Genomic DNA, 13,566 nt, shown 5'->3' with positions numbered 1-13,566 from the left:
CAAGCAAGTTGGGAGAGAAATCATTGGACCATTAAAAAAATCCTGTCCTCATTTAGTTTCAAAGTATTGGAGATGGGGATAGCAGCTGCTTGACTGACAGTCAAGTACCATCCAATCGGTTGCTGAACAGTCTGTTCACTTTCCATTTGCTGAGGGAAGGTTGTGTGCCACAAGGATGGTCATGTCAGGTGGGAGAGCCTGGAGGTGAGAGGTCATGTCATGAAACCTAGAAGTCACACAACCAGAATTGTCAGCCCTACTGTCACGCAATATTAGAGTGCAGAATCGGAGGTTTAATTCCCCTTTCCATCCGCTCCCCCCCACCCCCAACACCCCACTCTACTGGGATTGGGAGCAGAAAGTACCGTATGAAGGCTGGGAATCTCCATCAGAAGAAAAAGACAAAGTCTTTATGAAAATCTCCTCTGGCCTCCTACCAGCTGGACACAAGCAGCCTGGAACAAGGACCTCGCACTACCCTCACTTGAAGTAAATGAATAGGAGCCAGGGAGGGAGGTGAGGGAATAAAAAAAGTGTTTTACCAGCAGGACAACATACAATGGCATTTGAATCTTTAGTGCCTGTTGGCTGCAGCCCTGGCAGGCAATGCAATAGATCAATCAGGATCTAATTGAATGGCTCGAGTGGCTGATTGGCCCACTCCTGTTCCTACATTCCTGAAGCTGGTATAAGTAAGGACATGCAGGTTTTGTGCAATATACAACCCTGTGTTTGTCAAAAGCATCATGGCACCAATTTCAGGTGACATGATGACTACCAAATCCAGCAATCTGTTCACTAGAGCAAAGGTTTCAAATGGTCATGGGTTGGAAATTAGGAGCAAGAAGGGAAGTCAGGTGGAATGTTTTTAAAATAGACAAACGACAACATTTATATAGCACCTTTAACATGATGTAACGTACCAAGATGCTGCACAGGAACATTATAAAACAAAGTATGACACCGAGCCACATAAGGAGATATGAGGTCAGATGGTTAAAAGCTTTGTCAAAGAGGTAAATTTTAAGGAGTGTCTTAAAGGAGGAATGCAAGATAGGAGGCATAGGGGAGGGAATTCCAGAGTTTAGGGCCTCGGCAGCTGAAGGCACAGCCACCAATGGTGGAGCGATTAAAATCGGAGATGCTCACGAGTAAGAGAGTTGTGGAAGAGGTTTCCTGGGAAGGTGTTGAAGGAGAGAATGTGGATTCAAGAGGCAAGCTGATGATTTCTGGAGAGACAGAGAGAGAGAGAGAGAAGGAAATTTGGGGGATATGAGGAGAAGTCAAGTGTGTGGAGTTGAGATCTATCAAAAAGGGATGGATTTGTTGGGTTTATCCATCTTCCTAAAAATTCCTAGTATCTAGTGCCTGGAATTCCAGGTGCAACACTCCAGGGGTCCTGCCAATATCCTACCGAAGTTATGGGAGGGTATCAGCAGAAGCCCATGGAAATACAGGTCCAAGTTTTTTGTGACAACTGAGCACCTGTACAGAAAAGGCTCCAAACAGACAGGTTTACATGCTGCTAATAGACAGACAGGAACATCCTTGTCTTTAGAGATACAGAACAGGATGTGAACAGTACAAATGGTAGGCTTGTCAGCCTTCCAGGGTTGTCCTCAAGTCTCCAGAATACTGCTGCAAGCAACCTGGGAGGGAACTCATAGGGGAATTAAAAACGTGTGTGTTTTTTCCTACAACAGTGACTACGTTTCAAAAGTACTTCATTGACTGCAAAGCACTTTGGGAGGGCCAGTGGCCGCGAAAGGCACTATATAAATATAAGTCTTTTATTTTTATCATTTTCTTTGAACACTTTTGTTTATTAGTTATAAAGATTTGGGGGATGGGTAAAAAGTAGGGTTATTTGACTGACAGTCAAGAATCATCCAATTGAGTAATGGCATCTGTCCATTTTCCAATTGGCACAGGAAGGCAATGCCCTCTGAGGATGGATGTGTTGGGCAACCAATGATGGGAGTGTGGGGGAGGGGTGAGGTCATATATGATGAAACCTCCAGGATTACATCCATCCAGAGATGGTAACCCTAACAAAAGGCAATTCAAGTTAATAGACAGATTTAAAATGAAACATCTCCACTGAGCTGCCCAAAAAACCCACACCATTAGTCCCCCCACTCTGAGGAAAACCTGCAGCACCAGGCTGAACTGGAACAGTTCTCTTGACTGAAGGAGGAGCCATCAATGCTCACGGGAAATTGAACTCGGAGTCACTGATGTCTGTGACTGTGGCAAAACTGCTGCTCTTCAGCGAAGTCCCAGCGCCGACCTCCTTCAGCCCTGAAACAAGAGGGAAACTGGTTCAACTTTCCTTCCTGCTTATATAGAAAGTGCTCAATCCTACCCTTCACTTACTGGCCACTTTGTGCAAGATATGGTTGTGCTAAAGTAAAGGAACGTCATGCCCTGCAACCCCCTGTCAACCTCACGTTCACTGTGAGCAGCTAGAAAAATGGGACTTCTCTTCCAAATCCACCGTTAACACACAACCAAGCGTCCCCTGTCTTACCCAGTCTCCTCAGACCAGTCTTTGTGATCCCCTTTGTCACATTCAAGGCCAAACTAAACCCAGCTGTAAACCTGTGATTGACTGCTGTATCATGCAGCTCCAATCAAAGCAACTATCCCAGGCTGGATCTTATTCTTTCATCTATACAGGAGTGGCATGGGATCATCACTTACTCACAGAAATATGATCCAAATCCCTGTGAAGTTATACTGAAACAGAAGACACAAGGCAACACCTCTCAGAATTCGAGGAGAGCAACAACCATTTGCCACTATTGAGTGGATAACTGATCTTTGGCAATTGGAAATATGTTTGTGATTGAATGATCAATGAAATAGTTAATACCTCAGGCACTCCATAGTGCGAACTGTAAGGTCTCACACCTTGTACACCTGTCCAGACAACATTGCTGGCTGATAGTATTTCTCAACAAAAAAAACTGTGTGTGACCACTTGCATTCTAAGAATACAAAATAAAATTTAAAAATTCAACACAGAAAAGTACATTTTTCTGTACCAAACTTCTGTAAGTTCACATGGAGTCACAGCCTCCTGAATCACTATCTCCTGGGCCTTTTGTTTATTACATTGATCTTGCACTTTCTTTTTGAAAGGAAAATGCATTTAACTCTTCAGCTACTGGAAGCTAACTGCATCAAATGGTTTAACACCTGATTGTCTTTTTTGAACATTCATCAGTTAAACTGGTATAGGTTTAAACTATCAAAGTATGCTAAAACGCTAACGCTTCTGATCAAGAAACAGACAATCTGGGTACCCGAGGAATGAGAACTGCTCAATAGAAGTTTCGTTTTTTGATGCTACTTTTTTTTTTATTGCTGTGTGTGCATTGCCTGAACAAACATTTTTGTGTACATAACTTTTCAGAAAAAAAATCTTTGCCGCCCCTCACTTCTGGTCCCGATTCCGTCTAGGCTCAAGGTGGGAGTCCAAGTGCAGCAGACTGCATCGAGACTGCGATACCTCCTCCCCACCCAAAATATAAAGCCTCACACTCTCTCTACAGAGCAGTGTGTAATGACTGAATTTTAAAGCAATGATGCTAAGCATTTCCAACCATCCCTGCTTCCAGTTCCCCAACAGCTCGTGATTTCCTACCTCCTCGAAAACAGCAATAGTGTTTAAATAGAAGGACCTTTTCTCCTAAAGTCACCAGGGGCTGACTGAGTTTATGGGAGGGCGGGGGCGGTTGTTCAGGCAGGATGGGAGGGACATTTGTGCTCCCCACTTGGGGTCTTGCTGCCAAAATCCAAGCCATTCTGACAGCTGGGCCTCATTTACTTCCTGCCAGCGATTGCAAAACCAGTGTTCACTGGCATCTTGTTGCTCAATGTGGGAAGGGCAGGAGTTCTGGCAGGTCTGGCACAGAGCTGAGCCAGAGACTTTATCTGCAAGAAGTGGGGAGCTAATTACGGGGGTGGCGGTGGGGATGCAGTTAGGCTGTCCTTACAAAATCACCTATTGCTAATGGGTGGAGCATGCAGTGAGCAGTCAGCCCATTGGTACCTCAAGAATGCATCACAGTCTTACTTACATCTTAAGACCCCGATGAACACATTATAATTAGGCTCCAGTCTGAAACAGGGCCGCACTGGAAAGGACCCCAAGCATAGTACCATTGAGTGACACAGGAAGGTAAGTGTATCGCTGCAATTTTCAGGACACGAGAGTCCCCCATCCTGCTGGGCAGAGGGCCTCAGAATTGGGACCATCATGTTTAATTAGAATGCCGTGAGCATACAGGACAGCCAGTGTTTACACACGTGGGTAGGAATATAACCAATCCTGAATATATTAACCTGTAATTTCTGTTCACTTTTCTGAAGGTGGAACAAAATAAACATTTCTGCTCATTATTTGCTCATTATTTCTATTGGGCAGACACAGGAATCAGACTAGCTCCCTATGGCAACATTTAATTCTCCCAGTTTAATCTGAGAGACAGGCAAAGCAAATACGCTGTCAGAGTTTCACTCTGGTCCCTGTTAGTACAGACCTCAATGTTTGTTCTTTCAACTTACTCCAATTTTTTTCTTTCCTCAGGAACCTGCTATTAAGTTGAGAGAACGAGACACTTAAAAGCTCAGGATTTCTCTTAAGCTGCTCTGACATTGCCCGAATGAATGGCAGTGTATAGAAGGGCTGATCTTGTATCCCTCTCCATGCTTCAGTTAATTATTGACTCAAACTAGCTCTGTCCAGCAGGTCAAGTGATCTTCAGGCACAAGGGAGCATACAGTTCCAGCTTTCTCCATTTGCCCAATGATAAGAAGAATGAACTTGCATTTATATAGTGCCTTTCACAGTCTCAAGTCATCCACATTTGTAGCCAATTAAGTACTTTTGAAGTATAGTTGTTGTAATGTAGGAAACCCAGCTGCCAATTTTGCACACAGCAAGCTCCCACAAACTGCAATGAATAGATAATTTTTTCATGATATAAATGGAGGGATAAATGTAACCGGGAGAACTCCTTTGCTCTTCACTGAATAATGCTGTGGGATCTTTTACATCCACCTGAGAGCGCAGACGGGACTGACTTCAGTTTAATGCCTCATCCAAAAGACGGCACCTCCGACAGTGCAACACTCCCTCAGCCTAGATTGTGTGTTCAGGTCTCTGAAGTGAAACATGAACCTACAACCTTCTGACTCAAAGGCAACAGTGCTACCAACTGAGCTATGGCTGACAATGAAAGACTAGCACACCTTTTTTTTATTCATTCATAGGATGTGGGCGTCGCTGGCCAGGCTAGCATTTATTGCCCATCCCTAATTGCCCTTGAGAAGGTGGTGGTGAGCTGCCTTCTTGAACTGCTGCAGTCCATTTGGGGTAAGTACACCCACAGTGCTGTTAGGAAGGGAATTCCAGGATTTTGACCAGCGACAGTGAAGGAACGGCGATATAGTTTCAAGTCAGGATGGTGTGTGACTTGGAGGGGGACTTGCAGGTGGTGGTGTTCCCAAACATCTGCTGCCCTTGTCCTTCTAGTTGGTAGAGGTCGCGGGTTTGGAAGGTGCTGTCTAAGCAGCCTTGGTGCGTTGCTGCAGTGCATCTTGCTGTCACACTGCTGTCACTGTGCATCGGTGGTGGAGGGAGTGAATGTTTGTAGATGGGGTGCTAATCAAGCTGGCTGCTTTGTCCTGGATGGTGTCGAGCTTCTTGAGTGTTGTTGGAGCTGCACCCATCCAGGCAAGTGGAGAGTATTCCATCACATTCCTGACTTGTGCCTTGTAGATGGTGGAAAGGCTTTGCGGAGTCAGGAGGTGAGTTACTCGCCGCAGGATTCCTAGCCTCTGACCTGCTCTTGTAGCCACAGTATTTATGTGGCTACTCCAGTTCAGTTTCTGGTCAATGGTAGCCCCTAGGATATTGATAGTGGGGATTCAGCGATCGCAATGCCATTGAATGTCAAGGGGAGATGGTTAGATTCTCTCTTGTTGGAGATGGTCATTGCCTGGTACTTGTGCGGTGCAAATGGTACTTGCCACTTATCAGCCCAAGCTGGTGCCAACCTTTCTGAATTCATATTTTGTGCAGGGAGAAAGACTTGCTCTTTCGGGTACAATTGTCTGACATACCACAGCGCTAAGGAGTGTGCCATGCCCCTGGCACACTATATCTGACTGGAGGTGGTTGTAGAGCCATGCAGAAAGCAAGCTGGCATACTGGTGATACCTGATGCATACCTGCTCTGTGTCTTTACTCAGAAAGAGATGGTCAAGTGTTTTAGGCAAACGTCAATACTAGTAAGGAAGAACGAGACAACATGCATGTAAGAAAGGATCTAGCTAGTATAATCCCATTCCTCCAAAAAGGGCAAAGGGCTCATATGGAAATGATCTCTCGTTATAATTTTAACTGCCTGCAAGTGAAGAGATGAATTTGTTTATTTATTATTGATTGTCCCACAAATACCAGATTGGAAATGACTGCTGGCATTATAGGCTTACAGACAGCCACATGGTATTCCACTGTTGGCTACTTAAACAGAGGTGTTACCTTCTCTATTTTAAATGGCTTAACAATGCCATTGAAAGAGTGGGCAAAGGAACATCAAAGGAACGTATTAAGTATTTCTGCTCTCCTATTGCACAATATCTGTCCTAGGCCCTTTTTTTTAATGTTTATTGTTTAGTATAGTTGTAATTATGTACAATAGCAATACAAGTGGGAGATTGGGCTATTTTATAAAGGCAGGGGCTCTGCACCATGAAATGCACAATCTATTTCCTTGTTCCAAATAGGGAGCTGCATTTTGAAGGCACCTCACCATCTAGAACAACACAGTACAGTCACTATGAATAGGCACATCATAAGGCCAAATATAGACTGCCAAAGGGAAATTCAAAGGCTAATTGTTTTCTTTCCCCATGGAATTTGCATGTGTAACAAAGTAAGTGAGACAAATGGCTCTCTGAATTCCTTTTTAAACTGGTCAATCTCCTGTGACATTGCACAGAGAGCCATGTACTGAACAGCAGTGGAAAGTTTTTCTTGTGGTTTTCAAACAACATGATGACAATACAGTCGAAAACAATGGATAACAGAAACTGCTCCCAGAATAATATGGAGATTCAAGGTAACAGAATAAACTGACTCCTTAAAAGTAGAGCATAATAGTTTTGATACCATGCAATCACAACTGAATACACCGAATTCAACACAAACCATATGGCCATGACTCACCGACTGTGGTGAAAGCATACTGACAAGCAACGCTACACAGCTAAGTAGGCACAAGTGAATCAATAAATTCATAGAGCAACAGCCACACGAACAAATCAATAAACTAATACGGCGGTAAGCATTGCTACAAATGGATAAATCAATGCAGTGACGGATACCAGTAAATTCAACAATTACTATAGTAGTGGGCTTACCAACAAATCAATAAATTAATGGAGAGGCAGGCAGCAGTGAATTAATAAATTCATAGGGCAGCAGGCACACTAACAGACCCATTGCTTGTAGAGTTAACTGAGGGAATGATGTTGGTCAAAGCAATGGGAAATTCCCTGCTCTCCTTTGAAAAGCATCAAGGATGGTTAACATCCACTGGCACCATCAATAGGCAGATGGGGCCTCAATGTCATGTCGGATCCAAAGGAAAGACTTTTTTTTTAATAGGCTTGGAGGGCAGGAAGGGAGGTAGCAAGGCAAATGGGTATAGGGACAAAATTCCAGAAGATAGGATTGTGTAGACTGAAGGATTGGTGTTGGATGGATGTTTAGCCTCTGGAACTACATCAAGAAAACTGGCCTGTGACTGACTTCAAATGCTGTTTAGGTGACCAGTCAAGGTTTAGAATTTGGACAACTAGTACAGTACACAATAGACATACCCAAGTCAATCTTTAACCCAATGTTCAAGTGGTGATTCTGTGACTACAGAATAATTTCCTCATCATTGATGGTGCTGACATCCAAACTCTATCCGCCGGTGAAGAAGGGGTTAGTAACATAGGAACAGGAGTAGGCCATTCAGCCCCTCGAGCCTACTCCACCATTCAATTAGATCATGGCAGATCTGTACCTCAACTGCATTTACCCACCTTTGCACCATATCCCTTGATACCCTTACCTCATAAATCTATCGATCTCAGTCTTGAGAATTTCAATTCCCCCAGCATTTACAGGAACAAAAGTTCAAGATTTTCGCTGCACACTGTGTCAATAGGTGCTTCCTGGCCAAGGCAGACTGAGACTGCGATAGGGAAGCCATTGAGCAAGCAGTGATCCGAATCCCTGCGACACCGAAATGTTATCATCGGTTTTTCAGCCCTCTTACGGCCACCACCAAGAAGAGCATCCCCTGGGGCTTCTGGGAAGAATATACTCTCTGCTGGACAAAAGTGACCCAGGACATGTTCTGGCAGTATAACCAGATCGGCATCCCACAGACTCAGCCAGGCATCAGTGGTGGATTGAGTGTGATGAGAGTCTGGACTTCACACCCTCTATTCATTGTGCCTGGGTGCTACTACAACTGCCTGGAGCCGTTAATCGATGGAATATCGGATCTCAAAAGTCCGGCCCCGCTCCAAAGCCTCCAAGCTGGTGCACAGCACAAAAGGACCAAGCGAGAGATCCATTGTCAACTACAGCGGTCAACAACCTGAATCCCTCTCGAGGACCCCACAGCAATCAGCACAGATGAAATGAAGGAGGGTTTAGCCGCAATAAAGAAAGGGAAGGTTACCTGCGGACGTGGTGATGGTATGCCCCTGGAGTTTTTTCAACGAGGCATGAAGGTACTCCAATGGCTGCTGAAACTGTACATCAATACCATGGAATCAGGATGCATCCCAAAAGCACGGTGGGAGGCAATGGTCATTGCCATACTCAAATCAGGCAAGCCGACTGATGACCTGGGAAACGATAAGTCAATTTCATTCCGTATGACCTAGAAAGTCCTGAAGTGTGTCCTGCGGAGAATCAGCCCTCATCAAGTCCATGATCCCTGAAGAACAAGCGGGATTCTGGCCTAATCACAGTTCCTGTGACCAAGGTTTGGCACTTGCAATATCCATTAAAGTCAGATTTCAGAGAAATCCAAGACGACTGCAGCTTTCATAAATGCATTATTGTACTATCTTGTCAGTGTGCTATTAGTATTAAATGAGGAAAGTAAGACTCTGGGTCAAGGTAACAGGAGTTTATTTACAGGGGTCTTCTTACTAGGGTATCTACATGAACACTGACTGAGCACCACAAGGTACAGACTCATGACATCACATCCTGTGATGATGCTCAAGATATATATACACACAATCTATCCAGCAACAGTTTATGTACATTATACTACAGTTATCAGCCTATAACAAGGTCTCGATTAAAGGACTAATGCTAAAACTTGCAAGAATCATCCCCTGCCTCAAAACACTGCACCTGCAATGGACGCTGCTGAAAATAGCCAGCTAAGTGCTCACTTGTGTGACAGTCAGCTCGCCCTGTTCCTCAATAACATCCTGCCACAAGGCTCCATATTCCCGCTGACGCTCTTCAATGCCTCCATGGGCAACATGCTGCCAGCGAAGTGCAAATCTGCATATGGGGGTGCCTTGTCCTGGCAACGCAAACAGCCACCTTCAACAACATTGTGCCCATCTTGTACGGAACCTGAAAGTCAAAGAAGAATTTCTGGAAATGGAAGCTCAAGTCAAGCCCCCACAAAACAACTGTCACTGCATTCCATCTAGATAACAGGAACGCTAAGCGCACCCTGAAAGTGACCACCTGCAACAATACTGTATGACATGACCCACTCTGACTTATTTCGGAGTGGAGCTAGACCTCATACTAACCTTTTACGACGGCCTGAAGAAAACAGCCACCAAAACGAAGACGAGGGTCACCCTGGTGCGGAAACTGGCAAGCACAAGCTGGGGAACAGCAGCATCAGTGCTTTGGCCATCGGTGATGGCCCTTGTGTACTGTCTAGCTGAAGCACAGGTCTGGACCAGAAGTAGCCACACTTGATGTCCAATTGAATACTGCAATCCGGTATATCACTGGAATCCTCAAGTTGACTCCAACACTCTGGCTGCTGTGCTGGTCACACATCACTCCCCCATCTATTCGCTGCGATGCTTCAAGCCTCCAGGAAGATGAACGTCTCCCCATCTACCAAGGCCTCAACAAGGTCCCTAAACTCCGCTTGAAGTCGCACAAGTCCTTTTGGACCCACACGCTTAACCTTTAACAATGTGACTTTAACCCTGATGAAGCTTGGAAAACCAAATGGAGTTCCCAAGAAGTCATAAGCAGCTTGTAAAAGACCCGAAGCAGAAGATCCCGGGCTTTGATCTTCCACAAAGCTCATGGGTAACCCTAAACCGCATCTGCACAAATCACGGCAGATGCATAAACTCGATGCCCGACTGGAAAATTAAAAAGACTCTCCTGTTTGGGACTGTGGTCATCCAGAACAAACCATGGATCATATAATCACTCAATGCCTGATTCACAGATACAAAGGAGGCATCACAGCGATACACTCTGCTACTCCAAACACAAGCATCTGGCTTAACCCCCTGAAGGTAAAATTATAGTTGTTGCTCCACATCTACTTCAGCCGTGTGAAAGAGAAAGAGAGAGAGAGAGAGAGAGAGAGGGAGACAGAGAGAGATTCCTAATTCCACTCCATAATGGCCTGGCTTCTAGTTTAGGTTATGAGCTTCATTCAATGTGGACTCCTTGAAGTTGACTTTTCCTTTTAAAAAAAGGTGGACAATGTGCTGTAAAGATGGCTGTCGAAGGTCAGATGACCCAGCCTGTGTATTCAAAAACTGCCTCACTGTCTCAAAAGGACAAAAGGATACATTTCAGACAATAAGATGTTGACTACACCCATCCTGATATCATCAAGAGACATTCGTTTTCCTTGTAGAAGAGAAGGTTGAGAGGTGATTTGATAGAGGTATTCAAAATCATGAGGGGTCTGGACAGAGTAGATAGGGAGAAACTGTTCCTTTAAAGGTAGCCCTCTGGAGAGAGAGGAGAGATCACAACATCACAGAAAGCAGTCTAGCCAAAAGCTGTGGAAAGAGATCCAGCCTAAACAAGGAAGAAGCCCTGCTGCTAATTCTGCACTTAAACTTGCTGCAGCAGAGCACTGGAAAGTGAACACCATCACCTCAGACTGAAGTCTTAACCGCCAGAAATTTACAACAACTCAACATGTTCAAGACTACAAACACTCAGGCCTGCACCTTTAAAAGACACTGTCCTTCTGAGAAAATTCAACAGGTTTACCATAAAACATAAACACCTACTTCACGTTAAATCACTTATCCGTTTCCTCTCGATCTATTCTTGGGAGTGAATACATGTGTGGGTGAGATTGTGATAATTTCAGGAATTGTGTAAAAATAGTCATCTTTTGTTTAACCTATGAGAAAACCTGTTTATTTGACCCTAAAAAAGCACTCGGGGCGACCTCATCACTTTAAACAAAACATGATTGAGGTCAGTTGGGAGGTGAACAATGGAAACCACCCACACACCTCACCACCTGTTCATAACAGATGCTTCAGCTTGCATTTATTTATTCTGCAGTTCAGGTACGGTTGGATATTTGAGTTATAAATCAAATATTTCACACTAACTCTCTGGTATAATTCTGTTGTACAGACAATCAATCATTAACCTGCATAAGAGGTTATTAGCAAAAATGAAAGCACAAAAGATTGGAAGAATTTTTTTTTTTAATTCATTCATGGGATGTGGGTGTTGCTTGCTCAGTCAGCATTTATTGCCCATCCCTAATTTCCCTTGAGAAGGTGATGGTGAGTTGCCTTCTTGAACCGCTGCAGTCATGTGGGGTAGGTAGACCAACACTGTTGTTAGGAAGGGAGTTCCAGGATTTTGACCCAGCGACAGTGAAAGAATGGCAATATAGTTCCAAGTCAGGATGGTGTGTGGCTTGGAGGGGAACTTGCAGGTGGTGGTGCTCCCATGCATCTGCTGCCCTTGTCCCTCTAAGTGGTAGAGGGCGCAAGTTTTAGTTTAGTTTTAGAGATACAACACTGAAACAGGCCCTTCAGCCCACCGAGTCTGTGCCGACCATCAACCACCCATTTATACTAATCCTACACTAATTCCATATTCCTACCACATCCCCACCTGTCCCTATATTTCCCTACCACCTACCTATACTAGTGACAATTTATAATGGCCAATTTACCTATCAACCTGCAAGTCTTTTGGCTTGTGGGAGGAAACCGGAGCACCCGGAGAAAACCCACGCAGACACAGGGAGAACTTGCAAACTCCACACAGGCAGTACCCAGAATTGAACCCGGGTACTGTTCCTTTTGAAGGTGCTGTCTACGGAACCTTGGTGCGTTGCTGCAGTGCATCTTGTAGATGGTACACACTGCTGCCACTGTGCGTCGGTGGTGGAGGGAGGGAATGTTTGTAGATGGGGTGCCATTCAAGCGGGCTGATTTTTCTTGGCTGGTATTGAGCTTCTTGAGTGTTGTTGAATCTGCACCCATCCAGGCACATGGAGAGTATTCCATCACACTCCTGACTGGTGCCTTGTAGATGGTGGACAGGCTTTGGGGAATCAGGAGGTGAGTTACTCACAGCAGGATTCCTAGCCTCTGACCTGCTCTTGTAGCCACAGTATTTATATGGCTACTGCAGTTCAGTTTCTGGTCAATGGTAACACCCAGGATGTTGATAGTGGGGGATTCAGTGATCGTAATGCCATTGAATGTCAAGGAGAGATGGTTAAAATTCTTTCTAGTCAGAAATGGTCATTGCCTGGCACCTTTGTGGCACGAATGTTACTTGCCACTTATCAGCCCAAGCCTGGATATTGTCCAGGTCTTGCTGCATTTCTACACGGACTGCTTCAGTATCTGATGAGTCGTGAATGGTGCTGAACATTGTGCAATCATCAGCAAACATCCCCACTTTTGACCTTATGATTGAAGGAAGGTCATTGATGAAGCAGCTAAAGATAGTTGGGCCTAGGACACTACCCTGAGGAATTCCTGCAATGATGTCCTGGAGCTGAGATGATTGACCTCCAACAACCACAACCATCTTCCTTTGTGCGAGGTATGACTCCAAGCAGTGAAGCCCTTGCAGCATGGGTTGGGAAATAGCTTGGAAGATTGGAGATAGAGTTTCAAACCGATCAGTTTTAGCTCGGTCAATGAGGGACCTGGAATTCCCGCAGTTTGAGCCCGTGCTAACCCAAACCCACTTCTGATTGGCCACCGTCTTCTCATTCACATGTCTTAACCCATTGCAGAGCCTTGAAGAAGAAAATAGGGCAAATCATTGGCTTAAATTGTTGACCTGGCAGAATATTTAAATTCACAAAAGCTGCCAATTTCAGTGCATGAAAGAAGCAATTTCCTTTTTATTCTGCTTTTACCATCACAAATTGCTGGCTTTATGCAACTGCTCGAAGACCAACAGTAAGCTACCAGTAGCTCGTGATCAACGTGTTGGTGACCCCTGGGTTATACCGATCAGGAAGATTGCAATCTGGGTCT

At 44.7% G+C, this 13,566-nt stretch overlaps 1 protein-coding gene across 1 annotated transcript in view; it reads right to left on the bottom strand.

Moving 5' to 3' along the window:
• Positions 1-347: 347 nt before the first annotated feature.
• Positions 348-13,566, bottom strand: part of dzip1l (DAZ interacting zinc finger protein 1-like) — a 178,082-nt gene continuing 164,863 nt past the window's right edge. The window contains 1 exon segment of the mRNA XM_068041833.1: positions 348-2,301. Within this exon segment, the coding sequence (XP_067897934.1) occupies positions 2,210-2,301 (92 nt within the window). The 3' untranslated portion in view covers positions 348-2,209.

This window comes from Heterodontus francisci, chromosome 11 (genome assembly GCF_036365525.1).
Source record: "Heterodontus francisci isolate sHetFra1 chromosome 11, sHetFra1.hap1, whole genome shotgun sequence".
Lineage (NCBI taxonomy): Eukaryota > Metazoa > Chordata > Chondrichthyes > Heterodontiformes > Heterodontidae > Heterodontus > Heterodontus francisci.
Note: the sequence above shows the minus strand (reverse complement) of the source record. Positions and strands in the feature narration are given on the sequence as shown.